The sequence below is a fragment of the Salmo trutta genome, chromosome 8 (assembly GCF_901001165.1).
Source record: "Salmo trutta chromosome 8, fSalTru1.1, whole genome shotgun sequence".
Lineage (NCBI taxonomy): Eukaryota > Metazoa > Chordata > Actinopteri > Salmoniformes > Salmonidae > Salmo > Salmo trutta.
The window spans coordinates 44,895,025-44,911,011 of record NC_042964.1 but is presented as its reverse complement, the minus strand read 5'-3'; the positions used below and the strand labels follow the sequence as shown (position 1 = coordinate 44,911,011).

The following is a 15,987-nucleotide window of genomic DNA, read 5'->3' as shown; positions in this document are numbered from 1 at the left end:
CCAGCAACGCGATCCTGCCAGAGCTAAATGTCTTCAATGCTCACAAACAACACTGAACCATGCATGAGAGCACCTGCTGTTCCGGAAGACTGTGTGATCTCGCTCTCCATAGCCGATGTGAGTAAGACCTTTAAACAGGTTAACATTCACAAGGCCACGGGGCCAGATGGAATACAACGATGCATACTCAGAGCATGCTCTGACTAGCTGGAAAGTGTCTTCACTGACATTTTCAATTTTCAAGTTTTAATGTCATGTGCACAAGTACAGTGAAATGCTTTTCTTGCAAGCTCTATACCCAACAATCCAGTAAAAATAACAAAAAATAAGAAATCACCTATCCTTGACCCGGTCTGTAATACCAACTTCTTTCAAGCAGACTACCACGGACCACTGTAGTCCCCGTGCCCAAGAACGCCAAAGTAACCTGCCTAAATTACTATCACGTCGTAGTACTCACATCTATAGCCATGAAATGCTTTGAAAGGCTTGTCATGGCTCACATCAACACCATCCCCCCAGACACCATGGACCCACTCCAATTAGCGTATCTCTACCTATGCTTTCAGTGTTTTTTTGTTTTTTTTAGGTGGGTTTACCCTCAACTAGGCCTACACCCCTGCCGGTAGCCTACCATCTCAGCCAAGGCAATTTTAAACACACGAACACACGCAGAATAGGTAGTCTACTTTCAATATAATACATGAGTTCCATTAAAACATGTTTTACACCATAGTTCATGAGTTGTCCATATTTAATGAGTTAAATGCTTGGAGTCTTCACAGATCGTGTGACATAAAACATAACCTTTCTTTCTTTACATTAATGGCATTTATGACAGTGTTATTTGTCATTACTATCAAGAATCAAGGTAAGACCCAAGTGCAGACTGTGTGAAGTAATAATGTTTATTGTAAGCACCGGGGCAGACAAACGACAGGTCAAGGCAGGCAGGGGTCGACAATCCAGAGTAGGAGCAAAGGTACAGGACGGCAGGCAGGTACAGGGTCAGGACAGGCAAGGGTCAAAAACCAGGAGGACGAGAAAAAGAGAGGCTGGGAAAAGACAGGAGCTGACAGGATGAACGCTGGTAAGCTTGACAAGACCAACTGGTGACAGACAAACAGAAAACACAGGTATAAGTACACAGGGGATAATGGGGAAGATGGGCGACACCTGGAGGGGGGTGGAGACAATCCCAAAGACAGGTGAAACAGATCAGGGCGTGACAATTACTAAGCATTTACCAATTGAATTAGAGAATGTAACTTAAACCCTGTACGAATCATGGATCTTGGAGATCTCGAAAAATGCACTGTAAGTTTAACTATGCCTACGTAACATTTAATGATGTTTCTTTATGAAAACAGTTCTCATGGGCACACAAATTCAAAATAATGTAGGACTATGCCATTGCAAAATGTAACGCTTCTAACCCAAAGAGTCAACTATAGACCTACTGTCATTAACATATACTTGATGGATGGATTGGATGCGCATTGGTGTCTAGCTGTAGGATAGTTGTCTAGTGGTATTGTCGATCATCATCAGCTGATCCAGGAAAGAAAACAAATATTGATAGAAAGTAATAAAGCTATATAAATGGTCTGGTACTTCTGGCACCGGACGGCACGGAGAACACCAGTACCCACGCGCACCTGAACCCCCCCCCCCCCAAAGTTCAAATTTTGTTGCATTTAGGGGAGCTAACATCTCATTCAGGGGAGCTGAGCCCCCCCGGTCCCCCACAATTCACACGTTACTGGTACTCTTTGTATATAGCCATGTATTTTTACTAGCTGTTATTCATTATTCACTGTATTTATTCCCTGTGTTACTATTTCTATTTTATCTCATTTATCTTTATCTTTAACTCTGCATTGTTGGAAAAGGACCCGTCATTAAGCATTTCATGTTAGTCTACACCTGAAACTTGTGACAAATAAAATGGGATTTTGATTTGAAATCCTAGAAACCAAATGCTCTGTGCGTGTGTGTCTGTGTTTGTGTGGATACTCAAGTGTGTGTGTTGTATAAATTCGGCTTAACCAGCTTAGTCCATCTTACATTAAGTGCATCTATTGGTTGTAATTTTAATGCTTCGGTCAGCGCTGGTCAATGGTCCTGCTGCACATGTAGTACCTCATGCAGTGTGTGAGTGCCAGGATGAGGGGATGGGCTGATCTGGCCAGGGATGAGCCAGTCTGTTATAAGACAAATTAAACACAGAGTGCGAACAAAAAGTGTGTGTATGTGTGTGTGCGTGCCTGCGTGTGTGTGCGTGCGTGTGTGTGCGTGCGTGCGTGGGCGTGCATGACATCCCATTTTCTCCCTGTAGACATAAGGGGTGTGTGTACAGTTTGGGATGGCTCAAGAGGCGTGTGTGTGTGTTTGTGTCATCCAATGATAGCTCAGAGTATGGTTTAGCATGAGATCATTATTAAGATCATGACCTGGTTAACAAGCTGTTGGTTTCCCAGGAACGTACCAGTGTATTTCCTGTTGTGGACATATCATTTTGTGTGTCTGTCTGTGTGTGTCCGTGCGCGTGTGCGAGAGTGTGCTTGTGTTCTACATTCACATATGGAAGTGTTAAATCTGGAACGTCTGGAAAATTTGAGCATTCCAATAAACAGAATAGAATGGAAGTGTTAAATCTGGAACGTCTGGAAAATTTGAGCATTCCAATAAACAGAATAGAATGGAAGTGTTAAATCTGGAACGTCTGGAAAATTTGAGCATCCCAATAAACAGAATAGAATGGAAGTGTTACATATGGAATGTCTGGAAAATTTGAGCATCCCAATAAACAGAACAGAATGGAGTTTGTTATTTCTGGATTGATTGTATAAAGTTGTGATGCATTGTTTAACTGAGCTGACATAATGTTCTGTATACATGTTTTTTGGTTTATTGAAACCATATGCTGTACCTAATGGCTAGACATCAATAAACCTACAGAAATAGAGTGATTTAGCTCATTAGCTAAATAAGCTAGCTTAATAGCAAATGGTATAAATACCTATTTCAATGTGTTGGAGCAGAGTCTTGCAGTTCATCTAAATGTATAGATGTAATTAAGAAGTTGCTGAGAAAGCAAAAAGATACTTCCAATATTTCCATCAATGAAACAGACATAATTTGACGTGTTTACATATATTGCAATAGTTCATTTGGGAAGAACTGTGGGTTACTGGTTTGGGAAGAAAATGGGACTGGAAACAGGTTGTATTCTGTACCGAAACAGCTTTTGATGACATAACGTTCCAGTGCCATCCATTAGAGACTTAGAACGTGGCCAGTATTAACACCAGAAAAGGAAAAACAATGTTACTGAAATATAAATGGGGAAAATAGTCCTTAGAGCCAAGACTCATCATTTTCAAACCCTTGGCTCAGTTCTGAGACGTGGAGAGGATGTGAGAGCATCAGGGTTGACGTCATCAAAGCGAACAGAGGAAGCAAGGTGACTGGAAAGAACATCTGTTTTCCGAACTTTTGAGGGTTTGAATAGGGGTTTGGAGTCTTTCCAAAGGAAAGTGCAGCAATAACAGGACTGAAACGTCAACACATCACCTTCAAGACATAAACACTCTGCACAGGGTGATGATGAGGTGGTAAACCAACCCACAAGGACAGGACTGGACAATGGAAAGCACTAAGAAACATCCCACTGGGCAAAAATGTCAATTCAATGTTGGTTCAACGTAATTTCATTGAAATTACCTGGAAACAATGTTGATTCAACCAGTGGGATTGCACTCTTTTCTGGCGGATTCATAACAGTATATTTTCCACCTTTTGTCAATCTTCTGCCCTTCGAGAGATGATTGAAACAATAAATTGCCTTGTTCAATGCCAGAATGCCCACTTTGAATGTTATCAGCTAAGGGAACGTATTTGGATAAATGTAACACATTTAACCACTCAGCCTAAAAGTAGATCAGTATATCTAATGACTGTGTTTACTGATCGTTAACAGGTAATACATTCTTGACCCCTAATTAATCATGCTAATAGCTTAGTGAGAATAAACAGCACCACCTCTTTAGGGGGTCTGTCTCCGGTTACTAAAATAACAGTAGCAAGATGCAGAGAGCAGGTGGTAGAGGTGACTGTCTAATTAGGAGACCAGATCAACATGTAAAAGTCATGTGTAAAGGCCACCACTAGTGCAGGGTGGAGGACATGGATTCAGATGTCTGAACTGGTATTCATGTCTACTACAGAATGTATCAGAGTTAGAATCAAAGCTGCCAAAATGGATGCTCATTCCAAAATAAACATTATGCATTACTTAGACCTGCAACATGCGTGCATTCAATGAGCAATTAGCTCTTTCCATTTGTTTAATCCTAACCGTCCAGCTAACCATGTAAACTTCCCTTGCTTCTAAGGTCAGCACAACCCAAGTCCTTTACAGTATCATCAAATCAAATCAAATTGTATTGGTCACATACACATGGTTAGCAGATGTTAATGCGAGTGTAGCGAAATGATTGTGCTTCTAGTTCCAACAGTGCAGTAATATCTATCAAGTAATCTAACAAATTCACAACGACTACCTTATACAAACAAATGTAAAGAGATAGGAATAAGAATATGTACATATAAATATATGGATGAGTGATGGCCGTGCGGCATAGGCAAGATGCAATAGACGGTATAAAATATTGTATATACATATGAGATGAGTAACGTAGGATATGTAAACATTATTAAAGTGGCATTATTTAAAGTGACTAGTGATACCTTTATTAAATCCATTTATTAAAGTGGTCAGTGATTGAGTCTGTATGTTGGCAGCAGCCTCTCTATGTTAGTGATGGCTGTTTAACAGTCTGATGGCCTTGAGATAGAAGCTGTTTTTCAGTCTCTCGGTCCCAGCTTTGATGCACCCGTACTGACCTCGCCTTCTGGATGATAGCGGGGTGAACAGGCAGTGGCTTGGGTGGTTGTTGTCCTTGATGATCTTTTTGGCCTTCCTGTGACATTGGGTGCTGTAGGTGTCCTGGAGGGCAGGTAGTTTGCCACTGGTGATGCGTTGTGCAGACCACACTACCCTCTGGAGAGCCTTGCGGTTGAGGGCGGTGCAGTTGTCGTACCAGGCGGTGATACAGCCTGACAGGATGCTTTCGATTGTGCATCAGTAAAAGTTTGTGAGGAATTGAGATGACAGGCCAAATTTCTTCAGCCTCCTGAGGTTGAAGAGGCACTGTTGCACCTTCTTCACCACGCTGTCTGTGTGGATGTACCATTTTCCTGACACCACCCTCCGAGGGCCCTCACCTCACTACCACTGTAGTGTCGTCTGCAAACTTGATGATTGAGTTGGAGGCGTGCATGACCATGCAGTCATGGGTGAACAGGGAGTACAGGAGAGAACTGAGAACACTCCCTTGTAGGGCCCCAGTGTTGAGGATCAGCAGCGTGGAGATGTTGTTTCCTACTTTCACCACCTGGGGGCGGCCCGTCAGAAAGTCCAGGGCCCAGTTGCACAGGGCGGGGTCAAGACCCAGGGTCTCAAGCTTAATGTCGAGTTTGGAGGGTACTATGGTATTGAATGCTGAGATGTAGTCAATGAACAGCATTCTTACATAGGTATTCCTCTTGTCCAGATGGGTTAGGGTAGTGTGCAGTGTGATGGCAATTGCATCGTCTGTAGACCTATTGGGGCGGTAAGCAAATTGGAGTGGGTCTAGGGCGACAGGTAGGGTGGAAGTGATAAGATCCTTGACTAGTCTCTCAAAGTACTTCATGATGACAGAAGTGAGTGCTACAGGGGGATAGTCATTTAGTTCAGTTACCTTAGCTTTCTTGGGAACAGGAACAACGGTGGCCATCTTGAAGCATGTGGGGACAGCAGACTGGGATAGGGATTGATTGAATATGTCCGTAAATACACCAGCCAGCTGGTCTGCACATGCTCTGAGGACGCGGCTAGGGATGTCGTCTGGGCCGGCAGCCTTGCGAGCGTTAACATGTTTAAATGTTTTACTCACGTCGGCCATGGAGAAGGAGTAGCGGGCCGTGTCGGTGGCACTGTATTGTCCTCAAAGCGCGCAAAGAAGTTGTTTAATTTGTCTGGGAGCAAGACTTTGATGTCCGCGACGAGGCTGGTTTTCTTTTTGTGATCCGTGATTGTCTGTAGATCCTGCCACATACGTCTTGTGTTTGAGCCATTGAATTGCAGCTCCAATTTGTCTCTATACTGACACTTTGCTTGTTTGATTGCCTTGCGGAGGGAATAACTACACTGTTTGTATTCGGTCATGTTTCCACTTAAAACCATGACCTAGGTCTTCAACTAGATAGATGGTGAGATGGAGGAGATATCGAGGGACAGTTGCTTTAGTTTGGGACGACCATGGGGGACATGAAGAAGAAAATTATCTAAAGATAAGAAGGATGGAGGTGAACACAGAAGCAAGCAAGGACATGGCTTTTTAAAATGGTTGGAAAGCAATACATATGGTCAAAGCTCTCGAGGATACTAGTCTTATCAGAAGTGTCTGGAAGCTACTGCAATTTGTCAAGTCTAGAATCTTGAGCAATTCGGTTAGGTGTGAGTAGGACAAATGTTCATTGTCAAATTAATCATTGGTTTTTGTAGCCATAAGCTTCCCAGTAGGCCACAGTGGTTTTGTTTCCAAGAAAACTAGGGTGTGAGTAATAAGAATGTTCATTGTTAAATGAATCATGGGTTTTTGTAGCGATAGGCTACACAGCTGTAGGCCACGGTGGTTCCTTTGGAAACACTCAAAAAAGAAGTACACACATGCTCCTCCACAAATCATTTCTGCAGTCCAAGGTTGATGCGGGAAGTCTTTTCAATCTAAGATGGCCACCAGAAAGGCATGAGCTGTGTTCGAGTACTCATTCTAACCGCAGTAACTGTACTATTTGTGACGTGAATTGAGTATATAGTATGTTTATTGGTCATAGTATGGATATAGTTGGTATGCCAAAAGTTCCCGGGTGTCGCCAAAATATGAAGTATACACGCAGAGGACACTATTTCCGTACTTTAGGGCCCATAATGCAATTCTTCAGGAAATGGGCGTGGCTTCACATCGTTTTCAGATTTGTAGAAAATGGCGGAAAATATGCAGCCGAAGTACAACGAGAGCAGATACAAATTCATTGCTTTAACTAATTATGACAAATGTTAAGAAAAGTTTGAGCAATGTAATAAAGTAATGACTTTTCAAATAAGTTACCTTACACGTTATGTTGACTGACAATTTGTTAGCTACGCTGTCCTTACGAACCACATAGCATATCATTACACCAGTATGTACCGGTATGTCAAACTTGCCAGTATATTAACTATAGGCTATCTAACTACCCAGCGTTTATTGACTTGATTATTCCAGTCATTCTTAGCTTTGCTAAATGGTATAGTCGTTGTGCGTGCTCAATGGACGTTCGGGTGCTTTCGTAAATTCGGCCTGGCTATCTACTCCGATTTCAGAGCACTCTCGTCTGAGTGTACCAGAGTGCAGAATAATGAATTTACGAGCGCTCAACACCCCTTTGAAAATGGCCAGTGTCAGTAAACGTTGGCAAAACACCCATTGAAAATGGCCGGTGTCATGTAAACATCGGCAAAAAAAGCGTAATTAAATTGTTGCCAGAGAGCGAAACGCTCTGAATTTACAAGCGCACTCTGGCGCTCCACATTGAATTTAAGAACACACCCGAAGTTGGGGAATGTCTAACTAGTCATTTGCTATGCTAACTAGCTAACAAGAGGTTGCATAGCAACAGCATCAACTTCCGGTAGACAGGCGAAGAGCTAGTACGCTCAAATGAAAGCATACTGTTCGTTTATAGTATACTAAAATGAACTAATAGTATATAGTGTATAGTATATACTCATGAAGTATGTAGTATACAGTATGTTAGTATGGGTATTCGTACACAGCTATGGTTTCCACTAGTAACCACAGCCACAAAGTCAAAATTGGCTATATCGTAAAAATATTTGAAAACAAAAATTACTTATTTGGTCTTAATTTAAGGTTAGCGTTAGGCATAAGGTTATCAGTGTGGTTAAGGTTAGGTTTAAAATCACATTTTAAGAAGATATTCTTTTGAAATGGGTGGGGTTTATGATTTTGTGGCTGTGGTAACTAGTGACGACTGAAAGACATGTGCGTGGAGTCACACATGGGACTGTGACCAATTGAATGCAGACGACAGCCCTGCAGTGACGCAAGAATTGAACATAAACAAAGAAAGGTGAAAATGGGAAACCATTACAGTGTCAGTCTTCTTCAGCAATTTCAACAAAATCTTCTAGAAGAGCCATTGTCTTGAAACGTGTACTGTAGATGCAGTGCAGTCTGCAGACGGATAGTTGGATATGGAAGGAGATGAAGAGCACTTTGAAGTGTGTGAAGATAAATGGAGGGAGGAGGAGAAGGAAGGGGTCTGACGACACTTGAGTGATTTACAGTGGGGATCAGAGGAGGTTGGCGGGAGGAGCTATAGGAGGACAGGCTCATTGTAATGGCTGAAATGGAATGAATTGAACATAGTCAAACATGTGGTTTCCATATGTTTGATGTGTTTGATACGGGTTCAATGAGCCTGTCCTCCCATATCTCCTCCCACCAGCCTCCTCTGCTGGGGACATATGAAATTCATTGGACTCACGTCTGCCTCACCTTACTTTCCTCTATTATGGTACCATGTGTTTACCATGAAGAGGCAGATTAGGTTAGGGTTTAGGGGCTAGGCACTCTCCACGCGCTCGGAAGAAAGCGGATGTTTACAGTTTTCAGGGATACGGTATTTTCAACCTTACTTCCGTTTCCCCTGAAAAACGGATGTGGGGACTCAGGAGTCTTCTGACACCTGCTACGTTAGGTTAGGGGCTAGGGGTCAATTTGGGATTCAGCATAGGCTGTTTTATAATCCTTTTCTGGTCCACTAAGACCTCGTCACTTTTTCCGAGACCCTATTTAAGGTTTCATGCTGCAGCATAATAATTGGCAGCTGGCTCTGGCTGCAGACAGATTTTTTCCATACACTTTCTTTACCATTCCAGGAACCTTTTGTTTTAACTTGTATCCACTTCGCTTTTTTGTTAGTAGGGGAAAGGAAGAAAGGGAGGTGGTTGTTTGGTTGAGAGGGAGGAAAAATGACAGATATATATGATGCCATGTGTCTTTTGTGAGGCTTCGCATCCTCATTCACGCATGAAGCGGACCTCGTATCCCAGACTGCACTGGTGCACCTGTGACTTGTTCGGCGGAGCCCATAATTCTCCGATTCCATGCCTTAAAAACTCATGTTGATGCCGTCGTTGTTGTATACTACAGTGTAACTTCAGTTTGGGCAGCTGCCTTCTGTCAATCCGGGACCACAGTCATCTGAAGAAGCAGTAGCTTTCCCACCCCTTTCCCTCGCTCTCTCTATCTCTCACTCTCTTTATCTCCCCCTCCCTCTCCCTTTCTCCCTCGTTCTCCTCCCTCTCTCCAGAGACATCTGGCTTTTGAGCAACCACAGTCTTCTTACCTGCTGACCTTCCATCCCACACGCAGAGGAAGAGAGAGAGAGAGAGGAGAGAAAGGTAAGAGGAATGGACTCTTGTCATTTCCTGAAGGGTTCCTGCTCGGTTGTCCCTAGGTATTTGGTCTTTCCATGCTGGGATTAATAGCTATCCCAGTCCCAGCTAAACTCTGGGGGAGGATTGTGTGTGATACAGGGTTAACTAGTTGTCACTTGACAAGGGAAAGGAGTGGAGAGATTTTTGTACTTTGAAGTTATCTGATGCTTTTCATGTTGCATTGGACAATGTGTTGTTCTTATATTGCACCATGGCATGAATGCATTTATAAAATGAATACACTGTATTGATGCACAGTATTGCTAGTCAAAGTCTTGTTAGGCAAAGGCATTAATGTGTTTGCATTTGCAGTACGGTATTATCATGTGATTACATGTCATACTTTAAGTCAACACATTGAGTTAAATCATCTTAAAAGTTTCAATATGTTATGATGATATTTATTGCCTTTATTTGTTGACATTATAAAGTGTGTGTTCACTGAAAAACCTGCATTGTTGGTTCATAGATAGTTCTGAGTATTTACAGTAGGGATCTGCCTATTTTTTTAAAGAGATTTGCAGTTCACTGGTTTTACCATATTGCTGCTTTAGGGGGATTCATGAATAGTTTTGGTCAATTGAGCTTTTTCAATAGATGTTTTTTCTCTCTCAGGGAACCCTAGTAGCCTGAGATTAATGTTTCTAACTTGGAATCTGTAACAAGTCCATTCTTTACCAGTTTATGTCGTCTATCATGCAATTGAAATGTCATGTATTTAACTGTTCAAATAGAGTTTGTTCCCTGTAGATTTTAAAATCAAAGTACCACTCAGGATAATAGTAGGTAAGACTATGTATGAAATGTTCAAGATGTGGTAGACAAACTTTTGCTGACTTTCTCCCCGTTTCACTTTACATTTTTCTCTTTGTCTCCATTTCTCCCACTGTCTGTTTTCCTCTCCCCAGTACAGTTATGTTTCCCCTCCGTGTCCCCATCTTTGCCGTGCTGGTCAGCCTGACCGTGGGTCAGTACGATGACTACGACTACCAGCCGGCCTCCCAGTACGGCCCATCCAGCGCCAACTGTGCCCAGGAATGCGAGTGCCCCATCAACTTCCCCACTGCCATGTACTGTGACTCCCGCAACCTTAAGTTTGTGCCCATTGTGCCCTCAGGCATCAAGTACCTGTACCTGCAGAACAACCTGATCGAGGAGATCAAGGCTGGGGTCTTCGACAACGTCACGGCTGAACTCCGTTGGCTGGTCCTGGACCATAACCAGATCACCAATGAGAAGGTGGCCAAGGGAACCATCGACAAGCTGACCGGACTTCATAAGATCTTGTTCAGCTTCAACAAACTGACGGAAGCTGTGATCCCTCCCTCCAAGTCATTGGACGAGCTAAAGATGATGAACAACCAGCTGTCCAAGTTCCCTGCAGGGAGTCTGGCCGGCATGCAGAACCTGACCTCGGTCCACCTCCAGAACAACGAGCTGACCTCTAAAGCTCTTAACGGGGTCTTCAAGGGCCTCAACAAGCTGGTAGCCATAGATTTAACCAACAACAAGCTGAAGAAGCTGCCCTCAGGCATGCCCAGTTCGCTGGAGACCTTCTATGGCGATCACAATGACATCAGCAGCATCGCCGCCGGGGACCTCAAAGAGCTGCCCAAGCTGGCGTACCTGAGGTTGGCCTACAATCAGATGGCGGACGCAGGGATTCCGGCGGGCGTGTTAAACGTGACGAGCCTGATCGAGCTGGATCTGTCCTACAACAAGCTGCAGTCCATCCCTGAGATCAACGAACAGCTGGAGCATCTCTATCTGCAGGTCAACCAAATCAACAGTGAGTGATTTTCTTTGTATTTCCTATTTTTTTCATTCTCTTTTCTCTTCTCTCTTTCTCTTCTCTCTCTTTTCTCTATTCTCTTTTCTCTCTTTCAACATTCTCTTTCCGTTCTCTTTCTCTATTTCGACATTGCAATTACAAGTAAATCTAAATCAGTCATAATCCATCCTCAAGTCTGCCTCCAGCAAGTGTCAGGCAATCGGTGTAGGATGTGTACATACAGTAGGAAATGTTGAATCATGTATGAGTCAGTTCACCAAACCCCTTCCCACCCTTCCAGAGTTCAACCTGGAGAATATTTGCAAGTTCTCTGGCCCTCTGAACTACTCCAGACTGAAGACCCTGCGTCTGGATGGAAACAACCTCACACATGCCGACCTACCCCATGACTCCTCCAACTGCCTGCGCCAGGCCTCTGACATCATCTTCGACTAAGGACCCTCCCCTCATCCGCAAGTCTCCCTGTGTGACCCTCCCCCGGCACCACGACCTACCCTAAACTAATCCTTCAAACCCCGATATACACAATGTGGCTATATTTCAATATCTACAATAGCATACTACTCAGAGTATATGCCCAATATGTTTCTTTATTCTAAGTGGAATGCTAGTGTGGATAACCCTAAATATGCATCCTTCCCCCTACCGGCGAAATCGAGGTCACCTCTGTCAACTCATCGGTAGTCCTTTCTGTAAACACAGACTATGAAATAACAAACCAACAAAGGTTATAAACCCCGGAGAAACCTTTTATTTTGCAGTGCATCATGGTGTTCTCATGACAACCATAGGGTATTTTGGCCGTAGCAAATGGCTGGCCCTGTACCAATAGTTTTACCCAAATTTGCGGCAAATCAAACAATCGGCCACAATATAATGTAATGGTGCCTCGTAAAAAGCACTCAAACTGTACTTGTCTGTACTTGTTTCAAACAACAGGTGCCTTTTCTTGTGCAAAAGAGACAATATAGGAACATAGTGATTCCTGAATGAACTGGTTTTAATGAAAAAGCAGCTCACACACTTCAAACATTCCAAAAGTAGTGGCACATGTTGTTTTCAGAGAAGTACATTGAGGAATATGGGAATAAATCTCACTTGCAAATAAATGCATTGCCCATTCCTCTATTGTATGTTTGTCATGATGTTTTTTAAAGGTTCCTTGTATTTAGTCAGTACACACCCAGAATCATATTGCTGTGCAAAAGACCTGCAGGTAAGGAATAAAAGTATCTACAAGAGCTGTGTTGTGTACTCTGGTGTAATGTCTACTGGGGAAATGTTGAACAGTGGAACACTTTTGGAACCAAATTAAAACTCATATGTCATGCCAAAAGCTGTGGTATATTACCCATCTTTCTGTATGAATGTTGGGGGGAAAGTTTTTAAAAAACAAGTTATTAATAATCCTTATCGACAAGATTAAAAGGCTTGACACTGAATAGCTCTGTTGAAGTAATTTACTGTTTTTTTAACGAGTTATTATGCAGTTAAATAAGAGTCAATTGCCCATTTATTGCAGATCACCGTTGTTATGCCGACATTTATACAACATTTGCATTGCTTGCATGCATCTCATGGTAACTCTGTATGATAATAAAAGCTAGCATTTGAAGTTTTTGTCCATTCATGGTTACCTTGTTTGCCATGTTTGATGTGTGCTTTTGCCCGTATAGCTTTATCAGAATAACAACAATTTGTTGTGACGCTAACTTTATCTTGCTCTGTTGTTGCAACGTTGGTGGATTGTCATGTGCTATTTGGGCAGAGTATATCCAGATTTATTTTCATTATGGCTTTTGACTCAGTAATCGCTGGTGAATTTACTGTGAGGACATAAAATACATTTGAATAAACTACATTTCCAATACTCATGTGTGGTAAATGTTTGTTTTAAACCAATAATACTCAGTCGTAAATTCAGCAGAAGATTTTTTTAAATGACTACATTTACCATATACTGTTTCCTGAGGACACGTGACACAAGAAGAATGGGATCTATCTAGTCTCTTACCCCCCAGGCCCTACACGTGACACAAGAAGAATGGGATCTATCTAGTCTCTTACCCCCCAGGCCCTACACGTGACACAAGAAGAATGGGATCTATCTAGTCTCAAACCCCCCAGGCCCTACACGTGACACAAGAAGAATGGGATCTATCTAGTCTCTTACCCCCCAGGCCCTACACGTGACACAAGAAGAATGGGATCTATCTAGTCTCAAACCCCCCAGGCCCTACACGTGACACAAGAAGAATGGGATCTATCTAGTCTCTTACCCCCCAGGCCCTACACGTGACACAAGAAGAATGGGATCTATCTAGTCTCTTACCCCCCAGGCCCTACACTGACACATGAATGTTGCTTCTTACTTTAAGCTTTCCTGAGTGGTTTGTGTTTTAGGGGTTAATGTGTTGTGTTTGGGCCTGCACCACGATGGTTGGCAACTCTCTTCCTGCAGGAAATGGATATTCTCCCAGTGTCATGCTGTGTCTCTGCACATGAATATCAAGTGGAACATTCTGATCTGTTCCATATTCTCCTTGGATGGGTGGGTGGGTGGGTTTGGTGGATGGGTGGGAGGGTGGGTGGGTGGATGTAGTGCCAGTGCAGGCATGTAGGTATGTAGATCCTATGGTCCTGGAGGGCTGCAGGGGTTGCAGGGTTTGACTGGAAATCAGAGCTGAACTGCTCAGTTGAGGTAGCTGTAACTATCCACACGGTTAGTTTTGATGTAATAATGTGTGGTAAACAGGTTTTTGGTGTTCCTTACATGGTGATTTGACAGAAGGATGCCTGTAACTTAATCAACAGTAAGTAACACCAAACAGGTCAAGCTGCCACTTGGGTGATGTTTGGCGGCAATTTTGTGCCAAAACACTCAGTGCTTTGAGAGTCATTTGTGCAGTGTGCACCACCTCCAACACAGGATCATAACTAAAGTATGGCCCAGTGGTGATTTTCCATCAGAATTACATAAACACGTAAGCCAGTGCCTACGTGTTCCAAACAGGTGTACACGTAGGCACTGGTTGTTTTTGCAGTTGGTTTTGCAGATGTTGACAACCTCTCTAAAGTGTCCAGGGTGGGTGGGACTGGGGGAGTCCATTTGGGATAGGGAGAGGGGATTTCAGGGAAGAGCTGATGGATGAGCAGAACCAGTGGACTAATGCATTTCTCACATTGTACCAAGCCGTAATCCCATTCACTCCTCCTCATCTTTTTCAAAGACCAGACATTGCAAATTAATGGCGCAGACAGTCCACAGAAAAATATACCGTCCAGAGTGGGGAACGTTGGACTAATTTGATGAAGTAATTCTTCCAGTTCAAACGCAGAGGCTGAGAAATCACGAAAGTGCCGGTGTTGCCGGAGGGATACTTTAAAACATTTACTCCCTCACGTGGAAATATGCATCTTTTGGTTTTCTTGTGTAGTTTTATACTGAAGACATTTCTGTTTTAATGTGTCGTAGGAGTGAACTGTTAGCATGCTGCCTTTGTAAAGTCGAATTTTGGATGGGATCTGTGCTGGGATCAGTGGTGTCGGCTAACTCGTGCATGCCTAATTAGAGCAGGCACTATCTACAGGCTCCAGGTCAGCTGATTAGCTTAACGTCTTTAGCGAGTATCACTGAACGGGTTGCCAGACGTTCAATTTTTCCAGCCTGTTACTCGTAATAAGATCCCGCTGTTATAGTCAATCACACCTTGCAATTGCTCCTCTTGCACAAATAATATCGTTGAGAGAGCTATATTATATTTGACACAGTGGTTTTCTTTCACTGTAGGCTGAGTGCTATTCTGCCGGTGCTTCTATATGTCTAGTCGCTCTAAAATATTCCTGGATATTCTGTGACCTAAACAAGAGACCTACCTCAAATGACGTCCTACGGAAATTTGAACCAATTGAAGCATGGCGGCAGGATTTATAAAACCCCTAAATTACCTAGATGACATGTATCGTATTAGTCTTTACAATATTGCTCACGTCTTACTGTGTTTTTGCACAACCATTCATACTGATCCCAAATCCAATATAATTTCCTCCTCTTCCTCCTCGCCATTCCTCCGTTGGAGAATAGCTTGGAGCTCTTGCTGCCGTGTCTAGACAATAAAGCCCTTCATAAAGTCATGGCCCGCACTTCCTCTTCCCTGCCTTTGGAAATGTTTCATGAAAGTTTAATCAGCTGCCTGGCCAGGACGTTCGGCTCAAAGGCCCATCCTAGGCACCTTCTCCAGCTGTTCTCACTCTGCTCTTTCTTTCCTCCTCTGTGAAATGTTTTTGTCTCCCCTCTCTCCCTCCCTCCTTTCTCTATTTTCTCTGTCTGAATAGTCCATTCCTGGGATCATCAACTAGATTCAGCCATGGGACAATCTTTTTCTTGAGAGGATGGTCGAGGGGCTGGAATATAATTACAAATCATTTGTAGACTGCAAATTCATTGCAAGAAGCCCAAACAGATATAATATTTGACTAAAACAAAATAATTTTAAATCTTGCTTACATTTGTATACAATCTGTGTGTCTCTGTACTATGCATGAGAATGCTTGGGAAGAGATTTCCTAAATCACTGAT

At 42.9% G+C, this 15,987-nt stretch overlaps 1 protein-coding gene across 2 annotated transcripts; it reads left to right on the top strand.

The window, feature by feature from the left end:
* Positions 1-9,138: 9,138 nt before the first annotated feature.
* Positions 9,139-13,278, top strand: lum (lumican). Of its 2 annotated transcripts, none has more exons than XM_029761643.1 (3): positions 9,139-9,636; positions 10,525-11,405; positions 11,689-13,278. In XM_029761643.1, the coding sequence occupies exons 1-3, from the start codon at positions 9,590-9,592 to the stop codon at positions 11,841-11,843; spliced, it is 1,083 nt and encodes a 360-aa protein (XP_029617503.1). In that variant the 5' UTR covers positions 9,139-9,589; the 3' UTR covers positions 11,844-13,278. The 2 variants fall into 2 exon arrangements, with proteins under 2 accessions (XP_029617503.1, XP_029617504.1); XM_029761644.1 differs by having other exon boundaries at positions 9,147-9,580.
* Positions 13,279-15,987: the final 2,709 nt, after the last annotated feature.